The 14,521-nt window shown below is 47.8% G+C and overlaps 1 protein-coding gene across 1 annotated transcript in view; it reads right to left on the bottom strand.

Annotated features, from left to right (window-relative positions):
• The window catches only part of LOC133105625 (rabphilin-3A-like), a 45,825-nt gene that overhangs the window by 5,065 nt on the left and 26,239 nt on the right, over positions 1-14,521 (bottom strand). Inside the window, exons 5-18 of the mRNA XM_061215839.1 lie at positions 13,909-14,035; positions 12,586-12,669; positions 11,237-11,406; positions 10,562-10,578; positions 9,597-9,785; positions 8,947-9,126; positions 7,938-8,017; positions 7,010-7,084; positions 5,525-5,634; positions 4,346-4,472; positions 3,758-3,814; positions 2,885-3,036; positions 1,806-1,887; positions 748-844 (exon numbers count right to left, since the gene is read on the bottom strand). Of these exons, the coding sequence (XP_061071823.1) occupies positions 748-844; positions 1,806-1,887; positions 2,885-3,036; positions 3,758-3,814; positions 4,346-4,472; positions 5,525-5,634; positions 7,010-7,084; positions 7,938-8,017; positions 8,947-9,126; positions 9,597-9,785; positions 10,562-10,578; positions 11,237-11,406; positions 12,586-12,669; positions 13,909-14,035 (1,547 nt within the window). The remainder of the gene's footprint in view (positions 1-747; positions 845-1,805; positions 1,888-2,884; positions 3,037-3,757; positions 3,815-4,345; positions 4,473-5,524; positions 5,635-7,009; positions 7,085-7,937; positions 8,018-8,946; positions 9,127-9,596; positions 9,786-10,561; positions 10,579-11,236; positions 11,407-12,585; positions 12,670-13,908; positions 14,036-14,521) is intronic.

The raw sequence follows: 14,521 nt of genomic DNA, 5'->3' as shown, positions 1-14,521 counted from the left end.
AGCCAACTCTGCTGATGCAGAAAGATGCAACTCTTCCAATGGGCAAGTTTACACTAAGCACCACCAAAGATTGACATAAAATAATGTTAAATAACAGACCATGATGAAACTGTATAGCAGTTTTGTTTCTTTTTGAGATCATCTGTTTAAGCCTTTCATATTTTATGAGCATGCACTACTGCAAAGCACCGCATTGTCATATTGTGCAGGTAATATAATATTCACTTTGATACTTTTTGTGTTTAGTTCTGAAATCAGCACGTGAGTGTGGCAACATTGCTGTCAATCATTGTCTGTGCTTAATTAGTGCCAAACGATGTAGATTACTAGAGAGGGGCAATGTGATAATTGACTGACAAGAAGGCTCTTTTGTTCTCTTGCCAAGAGATTACTGAATTGCAGGTGACTGCCCTAGATACATTGTCTCCCTCATTATAAACAGTACAAATACAAATGTTTGTCAAGCTATTAAAATATATTTAAATTTAAATTAATAATTAGCTTCAGTCCAGGCCATCACAAGGGGTCAGTATTCAATCAGTTTTTCTGACTTCTCTTCTCTGTCCAACTTATAAGTAAAGTATTATACTTTTTCAGTTAGTTATAGAATAAACGTGGCAAGCTGTTTGGAATGAAAAATAAGTATTGCTTTTAACTGTTTGTCAAAGTTAAGGGCAAATTAATTCTAGATCTGGAGCAAAAATAAGTAAGTTAAAGATGGTGCTAAGTCCACTGGCTTTGTCTTACCGATGTAGTCATTGGATTTCCCAATGTCGTAATCCCAAACGGAGACATCCAGGGTCTTCTTGGCCAGCTCGCTGTGCTTAATGTCATAGGAAAACTCCTGGAACACACAACCATTTTACAGTCATCACATAACCACCCTGTGAGGATTCGCAGCTCGTCACCACCAAAATCAACAGTTATTTTCCTGAACGTTTGCAGTGAACTCTTGTTTATTTAGCTTTTACTAACCTTCATTTATACAGGGCAGGTTGACTGAGCACACATTCTCAGTTACAGTAAACAGCCTAACCTGTATGTCTTTGGACTCCGGGAGGACACTGTAGAACCCAGTGCAAACCCACTTAGGCCCAGGGACAACATCCTTCTCGCTGTGAGGCGACAGTGCTATACACTGCTCTGTTTTAAGTTGTTAATGGCACCCAAATGACTTCGATTTCTTACATGACACAGCTATTCTGAATCAGCAATATACAGGTGTATTGGAGAGGGTTATATCTGCTTTTGAAGGAGGCAGAGTAGATGCACTGTGCACTGATGCACAGTTCTTGGTGGTTTCTCATATTTTTCTGGAATAAATACTCCAGACTCCATATTTCAGATGTTGTTTTTAAATATATTGGATGTGCAAATATATTTTTGTCACAAATAAAAATTACAATGCACCATTATTATATTAGACTGGATCTTGCTGTGTATAATAGATACTGACATGTGTCTAGTTCAACCTGAAATATTCGAAAAATATTTTAATATATATTAATTAAATATCATTGAATTACATTTTTATTTGCCTTTGTAAATTGGGTAATATTGTCTCTAACCCAAAACCTCCAATGTACTTCCTGAACGAGTCACATGACACAAGCAAAGCTTTCTGGGTCAGTTTTTAAAAGTACACTACTTACTGCTTAATAATGCTTAGAGTGAAGTTCAATGGTACAATTGGTCAAAGCATTCCTGGAAGAACAACAATGACCAGTCCATCGTATTTGTTTACAATGTCAAGTCAAAGTTCTAAGCTCAGAAAAAGCTGAAAGCAAAAGGAGGCCAGTGCTCACTTCATTGTACTCTGGGTTCAGAGTCTTCTTCTTGATCTGGGTCTTATTTTTGGCTTTCTTTCCCATGTCGGGTTTCAGGCAGCTGCGGGGCAGGAAGAGGAAACGGAGACAGTCACATCACAGATATTCGCCCTCCTCTCACATTTTATTTTTAAACATTTGTCTCACGCTTTGGAATAACAGCTGCTAGAGTTCCTGAGCTGGATGTTCCCTGGGCACCAAGGGAGTCATGCCCTAAAAACGACCTGCATTGTATCTGCTCATTTCTGGGCCGTTACTGATGTACTGTAGACCAGGGATCAGCAAGGCCTCCTTAAGGGCTGAGTCTTTCATCCTCCCTTTACCTGGGAGTCAGGTGTGAAGACAGTCTGGCCAATCAGTAGCACTAACTACCCGGGAGAAAAGAAAACCGGGGCTAGATCTGGATTTGAGGGTCAAAGACGATGATCCCTGCTATAGACACTTTCATGCATTCAAACTGGAACTTTTCCTTAGATTTAATCTTTACCCATATTGTTCAGAGTGGAGACACAATACACAGTACAACAAAGGGACGTGTGAGAGCCCGGCAGACCAGCAGGGGTTGCTAGTGCACAATGAGAAGCTGCTGTTCCGGTCCTGGGTGACACTGAAGCCAGCTGTGTCGCCCTAAGGGCCTCTGGCCACCAGACCTGGGTCAATTACATCATTGTTTTGCATTCATATAATTTTCTACACTTTGCACAACTTGTCTTGTGAATTGAAACCTATGAGATACTCTCAAAAGTGCCTTCTGGTCCTCTTGTTTTGCACAATTGCACCAGGAAAGATCGATTGAACACAGAAAGGTATTTGAATCGAAAACAATGATGTAATGGATCCAGGACTGCTGGCCACAGCTGGCACTGACACAGTTTGGATTTCGTACCTCCTTTACAGGATGAGCCCCCCCGAGCAGCTGCCAACCCACAATCTGTCTGCATGCTAGCACACTACTCCTACTAAATCATTGAAAGGCAGTATGGGAAAGTATGTGACTTTGGACACAGCGGGTGTTAGTGTCACAGCCTGAGCTCGCCCCCCCCCCCGGAGGCACCCACATTTTGACGAAGGGGTCGGAGTAGCCGTTGGCGTCCATGGCAGCCAGGTGGACGCAGCGCACCACGCCCACGATGAGACGGCCCAGCTGGGTGTTGTACATGAGCGAGATCAGGATCCGGCCGCGCTCCTCCACGTCTCCGCCCTCCTTCCCCTGGGACACGGGTCACAGCACCGCTCACACCACACCCATGGCCCAGTGGAAAACATTTCATCATGTTTTGCTACGCTTTCTGCGTTGAACGGTATGTTTCCTGCCAACGTCGAGCAACGTTTTGCTTTGAGGTGTGTTTGCTCCAGTTTGGTGCAACTCGGAGAATTACTTCTGATGTAGTACATTACATTATATTAATGGCATTTGGCAGACGCTCTTATCCAGAGCGACGTACAATTGATTAGACTAAGCAGGAGACAATCCTCCCCTGGAGCGATGCAGGGTTAAGGCCTTGCTCAAGGGCCCAACTGCTGTGCAGATCTTATAGTGGCTACACCGGGGATCGAACCACCGACCTTGCGGGTCCCACTCATGTACCTTAACCACTACACTACAGGCCGCCCAAACTCCACCCCTAGTAAGGCGCAAACCACACTACGTCAGTCAGTCCGCCCATGGTTTGCAACAGGATGTTCAACGCACAACCGTTTCTGTTTAAATACATGTTTTGCTATGTTTTGTCTGGGCTGAACATGGCCAAGGCTAACACTGATGGGCCGATGAACTGAAGATCAGATACTTCTGATCATCATCATGTCAGGCCAGTGGAGCTCCAATAGGAAGCTGTGTTTCACACCAACTCGTTGCATGGAAACACATTTCACAGGACGAATGTACCCAAAGGGGAGAGCCGGAGTGCATTGTGGGTACGGAGCTTTACCTCCTCCTCGTAAAGGGCCATGCCTCGCGCCGATCCCGCCGTCCCGGTCCGCTTCATCTGAGGAGGAGCAGGAAAAGTCCCATTTCAGCCAAACCCAAACAAAACACACGCCATCACCTCCTCGCAACACGGCAAACATTTTAAACACACGACAGGAACCCCATGCCAACCCAGCCATAAGCCTAGCAACAAATGATATTAATAGTCAAACCCAGCCAATGTTAATAATAACAACTACAACACAAACCAACACAAACGCAAACATACCTCCCAAATAAACATATCAAAAAACTACAATCAAAATGGTGGCTATGTGTGATTAGCTTTGCAGGTACCACAGAGTACCAAAAAAGCACACTGAAGTATATATTTAAAATACATGAATTTGAAATGCTACTGATCAATTGCCTTTTTTTGTAATGCTTGAATGGCTTGCATTGGCTATCAGGTCTGAGTAGGCGGGATCAGGTGTAATGCCTGATAAGATTGGCTAATTGGGCCTAATGCCTGAATGGGATTGGATAACTGAAATGTGTGAGTGGGCGGGAGTTTTTCGGGGTTGGCTGGGTGGTACCAGCGTGGACTCACCGGCACCACTCTCTCCAGGCACACATTAAAGTTCTTCTTCTGGTTTATCTTCAGCTTCTTCAGGGCCACCCGTGTCTCCCCGATGAACTCGTTGTGCCCAAACTTGTCCTCGTCACACACCGACAGCCTGGCAGCGAGCACTCTACTTTAGTACACTGTACTGTCCCTTCCTGTTATTTCATACACTCATCCCTGGATATTCAGCTACTGCACATTCATTCTGATTAGATCTGAGCTGAATGCTGTCTTCTCAGTGGTACAGCGCTCTCCCACCTCGGACTCAAACCCGCAGCCCCCTGGAGATCAGTCCCCAGCCTGCTCCACACTGCATGTTAAGACGATGCAGCTCACAGGAAGCCATCATATAAACTTTTAAAAGGTACACAATCATTGAGAGAAAGTTATTCAAGGATAACACCTTGAGATGAATCATCTCGTTTTCAAGGGGGTCCATTTTTAAATGTTACAGTTGGTGTCAGGGATCATCAAATCTGGCCCTTGAATACTAATCCAGTCCTGGTCTTCTCTTCTCCTGGGTAATTTACAGAACTGTTAGAGCTACTGATTGGCCAGACTGTCTTCACACCTGACTCCCAGGTAAAGGGAGGATGGAAAACCAGCAGGTCTCAGACTTCGAGGACCATGACTTGATGATACCTGGCATAAGTGCTCTTCCCACCCCCAGCCCTGCCACTGACTCCCCCCCCAGCCCTGCCACTGACTCCCCCCCCAGCCCTGCCACTGACTCCCCCCCCAGCCCTGCCACTGACTCCCCCCCCAGCCCTGCCACTGACTCCCCCCCCAGCCCTGCCACTGACTCCCCCCCCCAGCCCTGCCACTGACTCCACCCCAGCCCTGCCACTGACTCCACCCCAGCCCTGCCACTGACTCCACCCCCAGCCCTGCCACTGACTCCACCCCAGCCCTGCCACTGACTCCACCCCAGCCCTGCCACTGACTCCACCCCCAGCCCTGCCACTGACTCCACCCCCAGGCCTGCCACTGACTCCACCCCCAGCCCTGCCACTGACTCCACCCCAGCCCTGCCACTGACTCCACCCCAGCCCTGCCACTGACTCCACCCCCAGCCCTGCCACTGGCTCCACCCCCAGGCCTGCCACTGACTCCACCCCCTGCCCTTCCACTGGCCCCGCCCCCGTAGGTTTGAGTGGCGCTCACCTGAGCGATTTGCGCTGCATGTCCTCCTCGGTGAGCCCGTGGTAGACCAGCGTCTCGTTCCAGGCAGGGTTACGCGTGTTGCGCAGGGTCTTGGTGCGAAGTTTGGTGGACTGAGGGGGGCGGTGAGAGATAGTATCAGTGTATGTTTTCCACTGCGTCATAAAAATGCACAACCTACTGATTCTCTTTAAACCCTGAAGACACTGGACCCTGAAACCCTGAAGATGCTGAACCCTGAAACCCTGAAGACACAGCGTGAGCTTTTATTACTCAGCTCTTACCTGCAAAAGGCTTCCACTACCTGCTTTTCCAATTCCTGTTCTCTGCTCTCTTGAGAAGTTTATTTTGCCCTCTACGGTTGAGTTTGAAAATTAGTTGTATAGTCATAAAGATTACATTAGATTAGCATTAATTTAGCAGATGCTCTTATCCAGAGTAATGTATGTAGTTAGAACACAAAAGCATCCACTTACTTAATCAATATGAGCATTCGTGCCAGACCTAAACAACAACATTCCCAGACCTGAGAGTATATATGCAACAGCAGTAAAGCACTAAATGCAAGTTAACTTATGCCAACATAGAGCCATAATTGAAATGATAGATTCATACAGCTAATGTCCATATAAAACTGTAAAGAATATTAAAATAATCATAAAGTAAATGGTTTGAGAGTGAATGAAACAACTACTTCCTTCCTAATCTACATTACATTTTGCAGTCTTGTACACTTACAGGATTAACTTTGCGCCCCCCCCCCCCCCCCCCAGATGCTAAACCTATAATATTGGACACACACTTATGACTTGATGATTTCTAAGCTGTAGCTTAGCTGCTGCCATTTAGGGAATCCCCAGTGAAATGAGTGTAAGTGCCTAATGGCTTCCTATATTCACAATCTATTTCTGGCCTTCAGTCTTATCAGTAAATGCTAATACACAAATCCTAATGTTTTTGTGAGCTATGGAAATGCATGTAATACATACAAACACTTTACATTCAGGCATTCAGGCATTCAGCTGCAGTTCTTATCTAGAGCGACCTACACAGCTCACAACTTACTGTGTAATTTTTCAAAGGAGCAAATATTTGTTTACACAAGTACCACAAACAACCACTTAAAGTGACCAAGTAGCAAAGAGTCATTGAGCCGATACCCTGTACGGCACTGGATGGAGGATGGCATTGCCCCTCGCCTGAGCCCTTGCACTTAGCAGCCTAGATGTGCGTCCCCCCTATAGACAACTTCCTCCCAATATTTCTCACCCCTGTTCCAAACTTTTTCTACCCACTAGAGAGTTTCTTTTTTTTTTACCTCATGTGCTGTTTGGGGGTTGGCCTTTTTTATTCTCTTCTGTAACTGTGTAAAGCGTCTTCACAGTTGTGACAGTCTTCTGTGAAAAGCGCTTTACAAACTGAATCGTTTAACGGCTCTCTGCGACAGCGCCCCCTGGCTGCGCATCGGAGAGGTGGACCCAGCCTCACCTTGCTTGCTCCTGGCAGCAGGTGCAGTTTGACGTAGGGGTCAGCCAGTCCGTTGGAGTCCATGGGCTTGAGACCCTGGAGAACAAAAGGGAGGGCGGCAACAAAGCCTCTCATTTTTATTATTTAAAAAAAAAATTTATTCCGTTACTCAACCAGGGGAGATCTAGGGACCCCCAGGAGAAATGTAAGAGAGAACGGTTGCAAGTGGTAAGGCAAAGTCCTCGGAGCAGTTCTGAATGGCAGAGTTCTTCCTTTGTTCGTTCAGGGCCCTGACCTCATTTCTCGAGAGAGTCAGCATCCTTATGTGCTGTATGGAGCTTGAAGCAGCCATACAGGCGCTATATAAATGCCAGCCATTTTCCATTGTATGTTGTGTCCCATATTTGAGCAAACACTACCATCCTGGCTTTATCTGTGGGAGTTTAGCTGTTATGTACCATGTGGCCTATTGTAAAGCACACATGTATGGACCGTTTCAAACTGTTTTTCATGAACAACGGACATGACGTGTTCTTAGAAAACGTCCGGTGGGTTGAATGTTTCTTTACAAGCTTGCTAATGCCAGATACCTTCTGTAGAATTTAATTTTCAGAGGAGATGTTATCTATAAAAATGTCTGAATCAACATGTAGGCCATGTTGTTCAGTGGTAGATTTCTCCATACAAATTTACTATTGGAAACTAAAATAGTTTGCTTATGGTGGTACAATTTTGAAGTAGACCTAGCTAGCCTATTTCCCTCTAAAACACAACTGACTGTGGTATTGCAAGTCGCAAACTTCCCTATCATGAACATATTAATGTGTAAATTAATGAATTTGTTTAACTTAATTTATTCATACAGCAAACTATTTTAATGATTTTCCTTTGATTAAGGGGGGTAAATGAATGGATAATAATGATTAGCGGGCGTGAGGCTGTACGTTACCTTGGCCCTGGTGACGCTGCAGTGCAGGGTGCTGCTCTCTTGTTCGAACATCAGGCTGAACTCCAGCGAGCCCAGCGTAGCTGCACCACGTAAGAGAGCGTTAGACCAGCGAGGAAGCTCAGTCAAAACACACAGCACTCACACCCGCGACAGCGGTTACACCCACAGCACTGACAGAGCAACAACACCCACAGAACCTACGTCCACAGCAACTACAGCTATATAACCAACAGAATGTATTAAGCAAAGATAACTATATCTGTACATACAGTACTGTGAAAAAGTCTTAGGCACCTGTAAAACATTCTGTACAGATAAGATTCTTTCAAAAATAATTAAATGAAAGGTAAATAAATGTACTGTACATTTTACACTACATTATAGTAATTTGGCAGAATAGTTAAAAACGGAATCAAATCAAGACAATCAGCAGGTTGGTTGTTCCAAGCATGTTGGAGAAATTGCCACAGTTCTTCTGCAGACTTTGGTTGGCTACTTGCTTCTGATCTCAGACAGCCTTGATCAAGTTTTTATGTAAAAAGTAGTCAATTGCTTACAGTAATATGTTAATAAAATTCAATACAGAAATGCTCTGTAAAATAAAATCTTTTATCCAACCCGCTTATCCTGAACAGGGTCACAGGGGGGCTGGAGCCTATCCCAGCATACATTGGGCGAAAGGCAGGAATACACCCTGGACCGGTCGCCAGTCCATCACAGGGCACACACACCATTCACTCACACACTCATACCTACTGGCAATTTAGACTCTCCAATCAGCCTAACCTGCATGTCTTTGGACTGTGGGAGGAAACCGGAGTACCTGGAGGAAACCCACGCAGACACGGGGAGAACATGCAAACTCCGCACAGAGAGGCCCCCGGCCGACCGGGATTCAAACCCAGGACCCATCCGTGCCCCCCCACTGCACCATCCATGCCGCCCAAATGTATGAAATGACAGAGAGAAATATGACGCAGGCGGCTCCATGCGCTCGTGCGGGTCTCACTGGCTTCGTCCGAGTCGTAGCTGTTAGCCTCCTCGTCCTCCTCCGCGGGGGGCTGTGGCTGGCGGGCCGGGGGAGGGGTGCTCGCTGCCGGCTGTCGAGTCTCCTCCCAGGCTGCAGGGGGTGCTCTCTCCTCCCGCTGGGCTGTGGTGAAGTAGCTGCTCTCTGCCTCTGGGGGCGGTGCTGGGGGTATATCCACAAGCAGAAATCACACACCTGGACTGGTGCAGCATGGGAAAGGAGCTGGGCTTGTATCCCAATGATTGCAGGTTTGATACCCAAGTAGAGCAAAGTACTTAACCTGAGCCGCTCCAGTATATATCCAGCTGCATAAATGGACACGATGTACAAATGCGAGAGGTTGTGTTTCTCCTTCAGGATAAGACTGCTAAATGCCCATAATGCACTGTAAGGAGGGGAGTGGTCCAGGGGGCAGACCTTATCCCAGAACTCTCTTGACTAAAGACCCTTCTGCTTTGATTAAACTGCTGGTTATTGACTGAGAGCTGGAAAACCGGAGCTTAACCACCCGGGAGCAGGATTTGGTCAGCCAGCCTTCAGGATGTGCTAGCTGACACACACAGGCAGAGCGGTAGAAGGCTCAGAGGCAGTGCCTTCATGGGATGGGACTGCGTTTGGGCGCTGTGTCTCACCCTGCTGGGCCCCAGGGGCGGCCGTGGCCGGCGGGGGGCGGGAGCTGTGGACCGGGACGGCCCTCTTCAGCACCACGGGGCTGTCCTGGGCCTCGCCGGGCCCTGTCTCCGCCCCACACGGCCCCACCCGACCCACCGAGGGCTTCGGGGCCACCGGGGGCCGCGCCCCTCTCCCAGGGGGACTGGCCTCTGCAACACACACACACACACACGCAGAAACACGGTTATACACTCATGCAGATACACACACACACACACACACGGGCACACGCAGAAACACAGTTATACACTCATGCAGATACACACACACACACACACTCACACAGGCACACGCAGAAACACAGTTATACACTCATGCAGATACACACACACACACACACACACTCACACAGGCACACGCAGAAACACGGTTATACACTCATGCAGATACACACACACACACACACACACACACACGGGCACACGCAGAAACACAGTTATACACTCATGCAGATACACACACACACACACACTCACACAGGCACACGCAGAAACACAGTTATACACTCATGCAGATACACACACACACACACACACACACACACACACGGGCACACGCAGAAACACGGTTATACACTCATGCAGATACACACACACACACACACTCACACAGGCACACGCAGAAACACGGTTATACACTCATGCAGATACACACACACACACACACACACACACACACACGGGCACACGCAGAAACACGGTTATACACTCATGCAGATACACACACACACACACACACACACACACACACAGGCACACACAGAAACACAGTTATACACTCATGCAGACACAACAGTGCAGGGCAGGGCACTCCACACAATCTCATACTCCACTTCCACAAGGTTTAAGAATACAGCTACGAACCCGGTCAGGGGTGAGGGGTTAAGGCAGCATGTGTCTCAGTGCATAAATGCAAACTCACTCACCTGTCACCTGCTGTTCTCTGCTGGGGGGCTGGGTCTCCACAGGCCCTGAGACACAAAACCGGTGAAATGTGTGTTTACTCCTATATCACCATCGCTGCCTCTATCCCAGACAGCCCTTCAGTGGGTGTAGCTTCATGCTCAGACAGCGAGTTCAGTTACCAAGCAAGGACACAGCAGAGATGTAGCTCTCATACACAGAGAATCTCATTGCTCATCAGATACATCCTGGTTCTCCTTTCAGATTGTGAAAATAAAAGTGCCCCTCACCACTGTACAACCTTTCACAGTGAAATGTTCATGCTGGTTGCAATTTCAAATGTGACTGTGGAATCCAAGACTGGAACCCTAAAGACCTTTTAGGAATGGAATGGAATGCAATATATTTAATAAAAAATATATAACCATGTCCCAAATATTATCTCACTGTATCTGTACTTATCTGAAAATATAATAAATATATTCTACAGAAATTGATCATTTTTTGAACACACACCCACACAATAATGTTGATATTTACCAATACATTTTACAGTGTATATCTTACTCTTATCTCGATAATATATATATATTTGCCTATATATATCACAGGATATTCTGTTTCTGTAAGGGAGGCTGAGTAGTGGACTGCATTTCTGACCCTCCTGGAAGAGAGAATATTCTGGCAAAACGGGACACTCACCCCTGGCCTCAGCCCTGGGGACGCTGGGAGCCTCGGGTGGGGCGGCCGGCTCCCGGGGGCCCGGGGGCTGGGTTTTGGGGCTCTGCTGCTTGGAGATGGGCATGGGAGAGGGGAGGACCTGCTTGGGCATGCCTTTGAAGAACCAGGCGCCCGATCTCTTCCAGACCTGAGCGACAGGCCGGGGAGAGAGAGAGGGAGGGAACGGCAGATCAGCAAAGTACGACGATGGTAGTAATTAAGCTGAAACAATCGCTGTCATGTCGCCGTGCGTCTCCAACCCCCCGGGGGGCGGGGGGGCGGGGGGGCAGGGGAGGCTCTGCCAGCTGGCGGAAACCCAAACCGACAAGAAGCCAGCCGCAATACCCCACAGGGCCACCGGGGGGCGCTGCAGCCCGGTTCCGGCTCCGCACAGCACACCACCTGAGATTAGACAGAGGAGCCGTCGCTCCTGGACCGGAGCCCAGAGCAAATAAAGCCCCGACCGGAACTTTAACACCGATTACGCACGGGCAGGAGGATGTGCCAGATTCGGGCCTGGGGTGCGAGTACCTGGTGCTCTTACAGGCTGAGCAGAAGGCTCTAAGCATCCGATACCGGCCTGCTCAGAGCACAGCCTAATATGAAATAACAGATTAACTCTACATGAATAATATATGACGGCCTCTATGCATAAAACATTACAGCAAATATTACAGCGGGGATTACATGCAAAAAAAAACGCTTTTTACAATTGAATGTGAAAGTATGGAAACACTATCTCAATTTGTCTACTCAAATTTACCAGACCAAAATGGGAAACCAAAGCCCTGGAACTTTATTAGTAAGGACAGAAAATAGATAATAAGACTAATGAACAGATTAGGTGTCCCATAATTTTTCTCTGCTTTCGAGGTTTTGCCTTTGATAATCCAGCTCAAATAATTGGCCTGACCGTGTTTATAACTGAACCTTTAGAGAGAAAAGGGCAGTGCAGATGTAGACCTGGCTGTTTCAGAAGCAACGCATAGCAATAGAGATTTCATGCCTCCGTGGAAACTCCATTTGTTCCTCTTGTATTGCTGTTATGCTGGAGTTTCTTTCATTTTCTATTCGATTTCTCCTGCCCAGCCTCCTCCAATCCCCGACCTGCGCCCCCATGGCATGAAACACTACAAATGCAGCATAGTTTCTGCCGTGATTAGGCCATTTACCACGGCCGCTGGGAAATCACCTGTCCTGTGGAGTGCGAGTGCATTCCAATTAGATATAATAATGGCACAATATCGCTCTCTTTCTTTCTCCCTCTCTCTTCTCTCTCTTCTCTCTCTCTCCCCCCTCTCTCCCTCCCTCTTTCTCTCTCTCTCACCTCCTTCTGCTCACTGCAGATCTTGCAGAGCCATGCAGAACGTGGCCGGCTGTTGGTCTGCACCCCGCATTTGGTGCACAAGTTCTGTAGAAGGACAGGAAACAGGTTAGGAGGTTATGCTCACAGTGCACACATATGCACATCCTCAACGAAACCACACACAGACACACACGCCAGCATCCTAGTACACACACACACATGCAAGCACATGCACACACACACACACACACACCTGCATTCTAGTACACACACACATGCAAGCACACATACTCACACACACACACACACACACCTGCATTCTAGTACACACACACACATGCAAGCACCCTTATGCACACCTGCATTCTAACACACACACACACACACACACACATACATTTACACATATGCACACACATACACACACTTCCACTCTACCACATACACACACACACCTGCATTCTAGTACACACACACACGCAAGCACCCTTATGCACACCTGCATTCTAACACAGACACACACACACACACACATTTACACATATGCACACACATACACACACTTCCACTCTACCACATACACACACACACCTGCATTCTAGTACACACACACACGCAAGCACCCTTATGCACACCTGCATTCTAACACACACACACACACACACACACACACACACACATTTACACATATGCACACACATACACACACTTCCACTCTACCACATACACACACACACCTGCATTCTAGTACACACACACACGCAAGCACCCTTATGCACACCTGCATTCTAACACAGACACACACACACACACACACACACATTTACACATATGCACACACATACACACACTTCCATTCTACCACATACACACACACAAATGCAAGCATGCACGGGTGCACTGTCACAAATGCCCACATAGAGCTCGCAGGTGACACACTTCGCAGGTGACACACTTCGCAAGTGACACACTTCAAATCCAACTGGGGAGCTGCTCTCTGCTTCCACAACCTGCCAATCAATATTTCCTCATGTCCTCCTTTTATTAAAAGTACAGAAGGCACCATTTTACTGCATGCAATTCAGGCGAGTCCCCAGTGGAGTACTTCAAGGGCATGTACGTGAAACGTGGATATTTCGGTAGCAATTGGTTTGCCGCTTTCTGTGAATCGCTCACCACTGCATGACCTGCAAAGTGCCCCATGCCTCCACCACATCATAGTGCACGAGCATTTACTTGGGCGGTGCGGTGCTGTACACTTTAGCGTATTAGCGCCCGTGTCTTGTGAGTGTCCCTCTGTGATGATGTCATTGGGATGCGCAGTGTGAAAACGGGGTACTCTACCTTCTTGCACTCGGCGCACACCACGGAGCTGGCCGCCCCGCCGAACTGCTCCCCGCAGAACAGACAGCGGGAGACGCCGTCCCCACAGGCAGCACACTTCATGTCGTTCAGCCGGTTCACCAGGCGCCTGCGGGGGAAAGAGCCATCAGAACCAGCGCGAGCGTTTAGGGTGAGCAGCATCAGAACCAGCGCCCGCGCGAGAGTTTAGGGTGAGGGGCGTCAGAACCAGCGCCCGCGCCAGTGTTTAGGGTGAGGGGTTAAGGGGAGGGGCGTCAGAACCAAGGCCCGCGCCAGCGTTTAGGGTGAGGGGTTAAGGGGAGGGGCGTCAGAACCAATGCCCGCGCTAGCGTTTAGGGTGAGGGGTTAAGGGGAGGGGCGTCAGAACCAAGGCCCGCGCCAGCATTTAGGGTGAGGGGTTAAAGTTCACCTGGGGGGTTTGCAGTATCGGTACGGAGTTTTAGGGTTAGAGTTAGAGTTCAGGATTAGAGTTTAGGGTTAGGGGTTAAGGTTAATCTTATGGTATAGGGATAGAGTTTTACGGTTTAGGATTAGAGTTTAGGGTTAGGGGTTAGTCTTATGGTTTATGGTATAGGGATAGGGTTTTACGGTTCAG

This window comes from Conger conger, chromosome 12 (genome assembly GCF_963514075.1).
Source record: "Conger conger chromosome 12, fConCon1.1, whole genome shotgun sequence".
Taxonomy (NCBI): domain Eukaryota; kingdom Metazoa; phylum Chordata; class Actinopteri; order Anguilliformes; family Congridae; genus Conger; species Conger conger.
The sequence above is the reverse complement of the archived record's forward strand: the minus strand, read 5'-3'. Positions and strand labels throughout refer to the sequence as shown.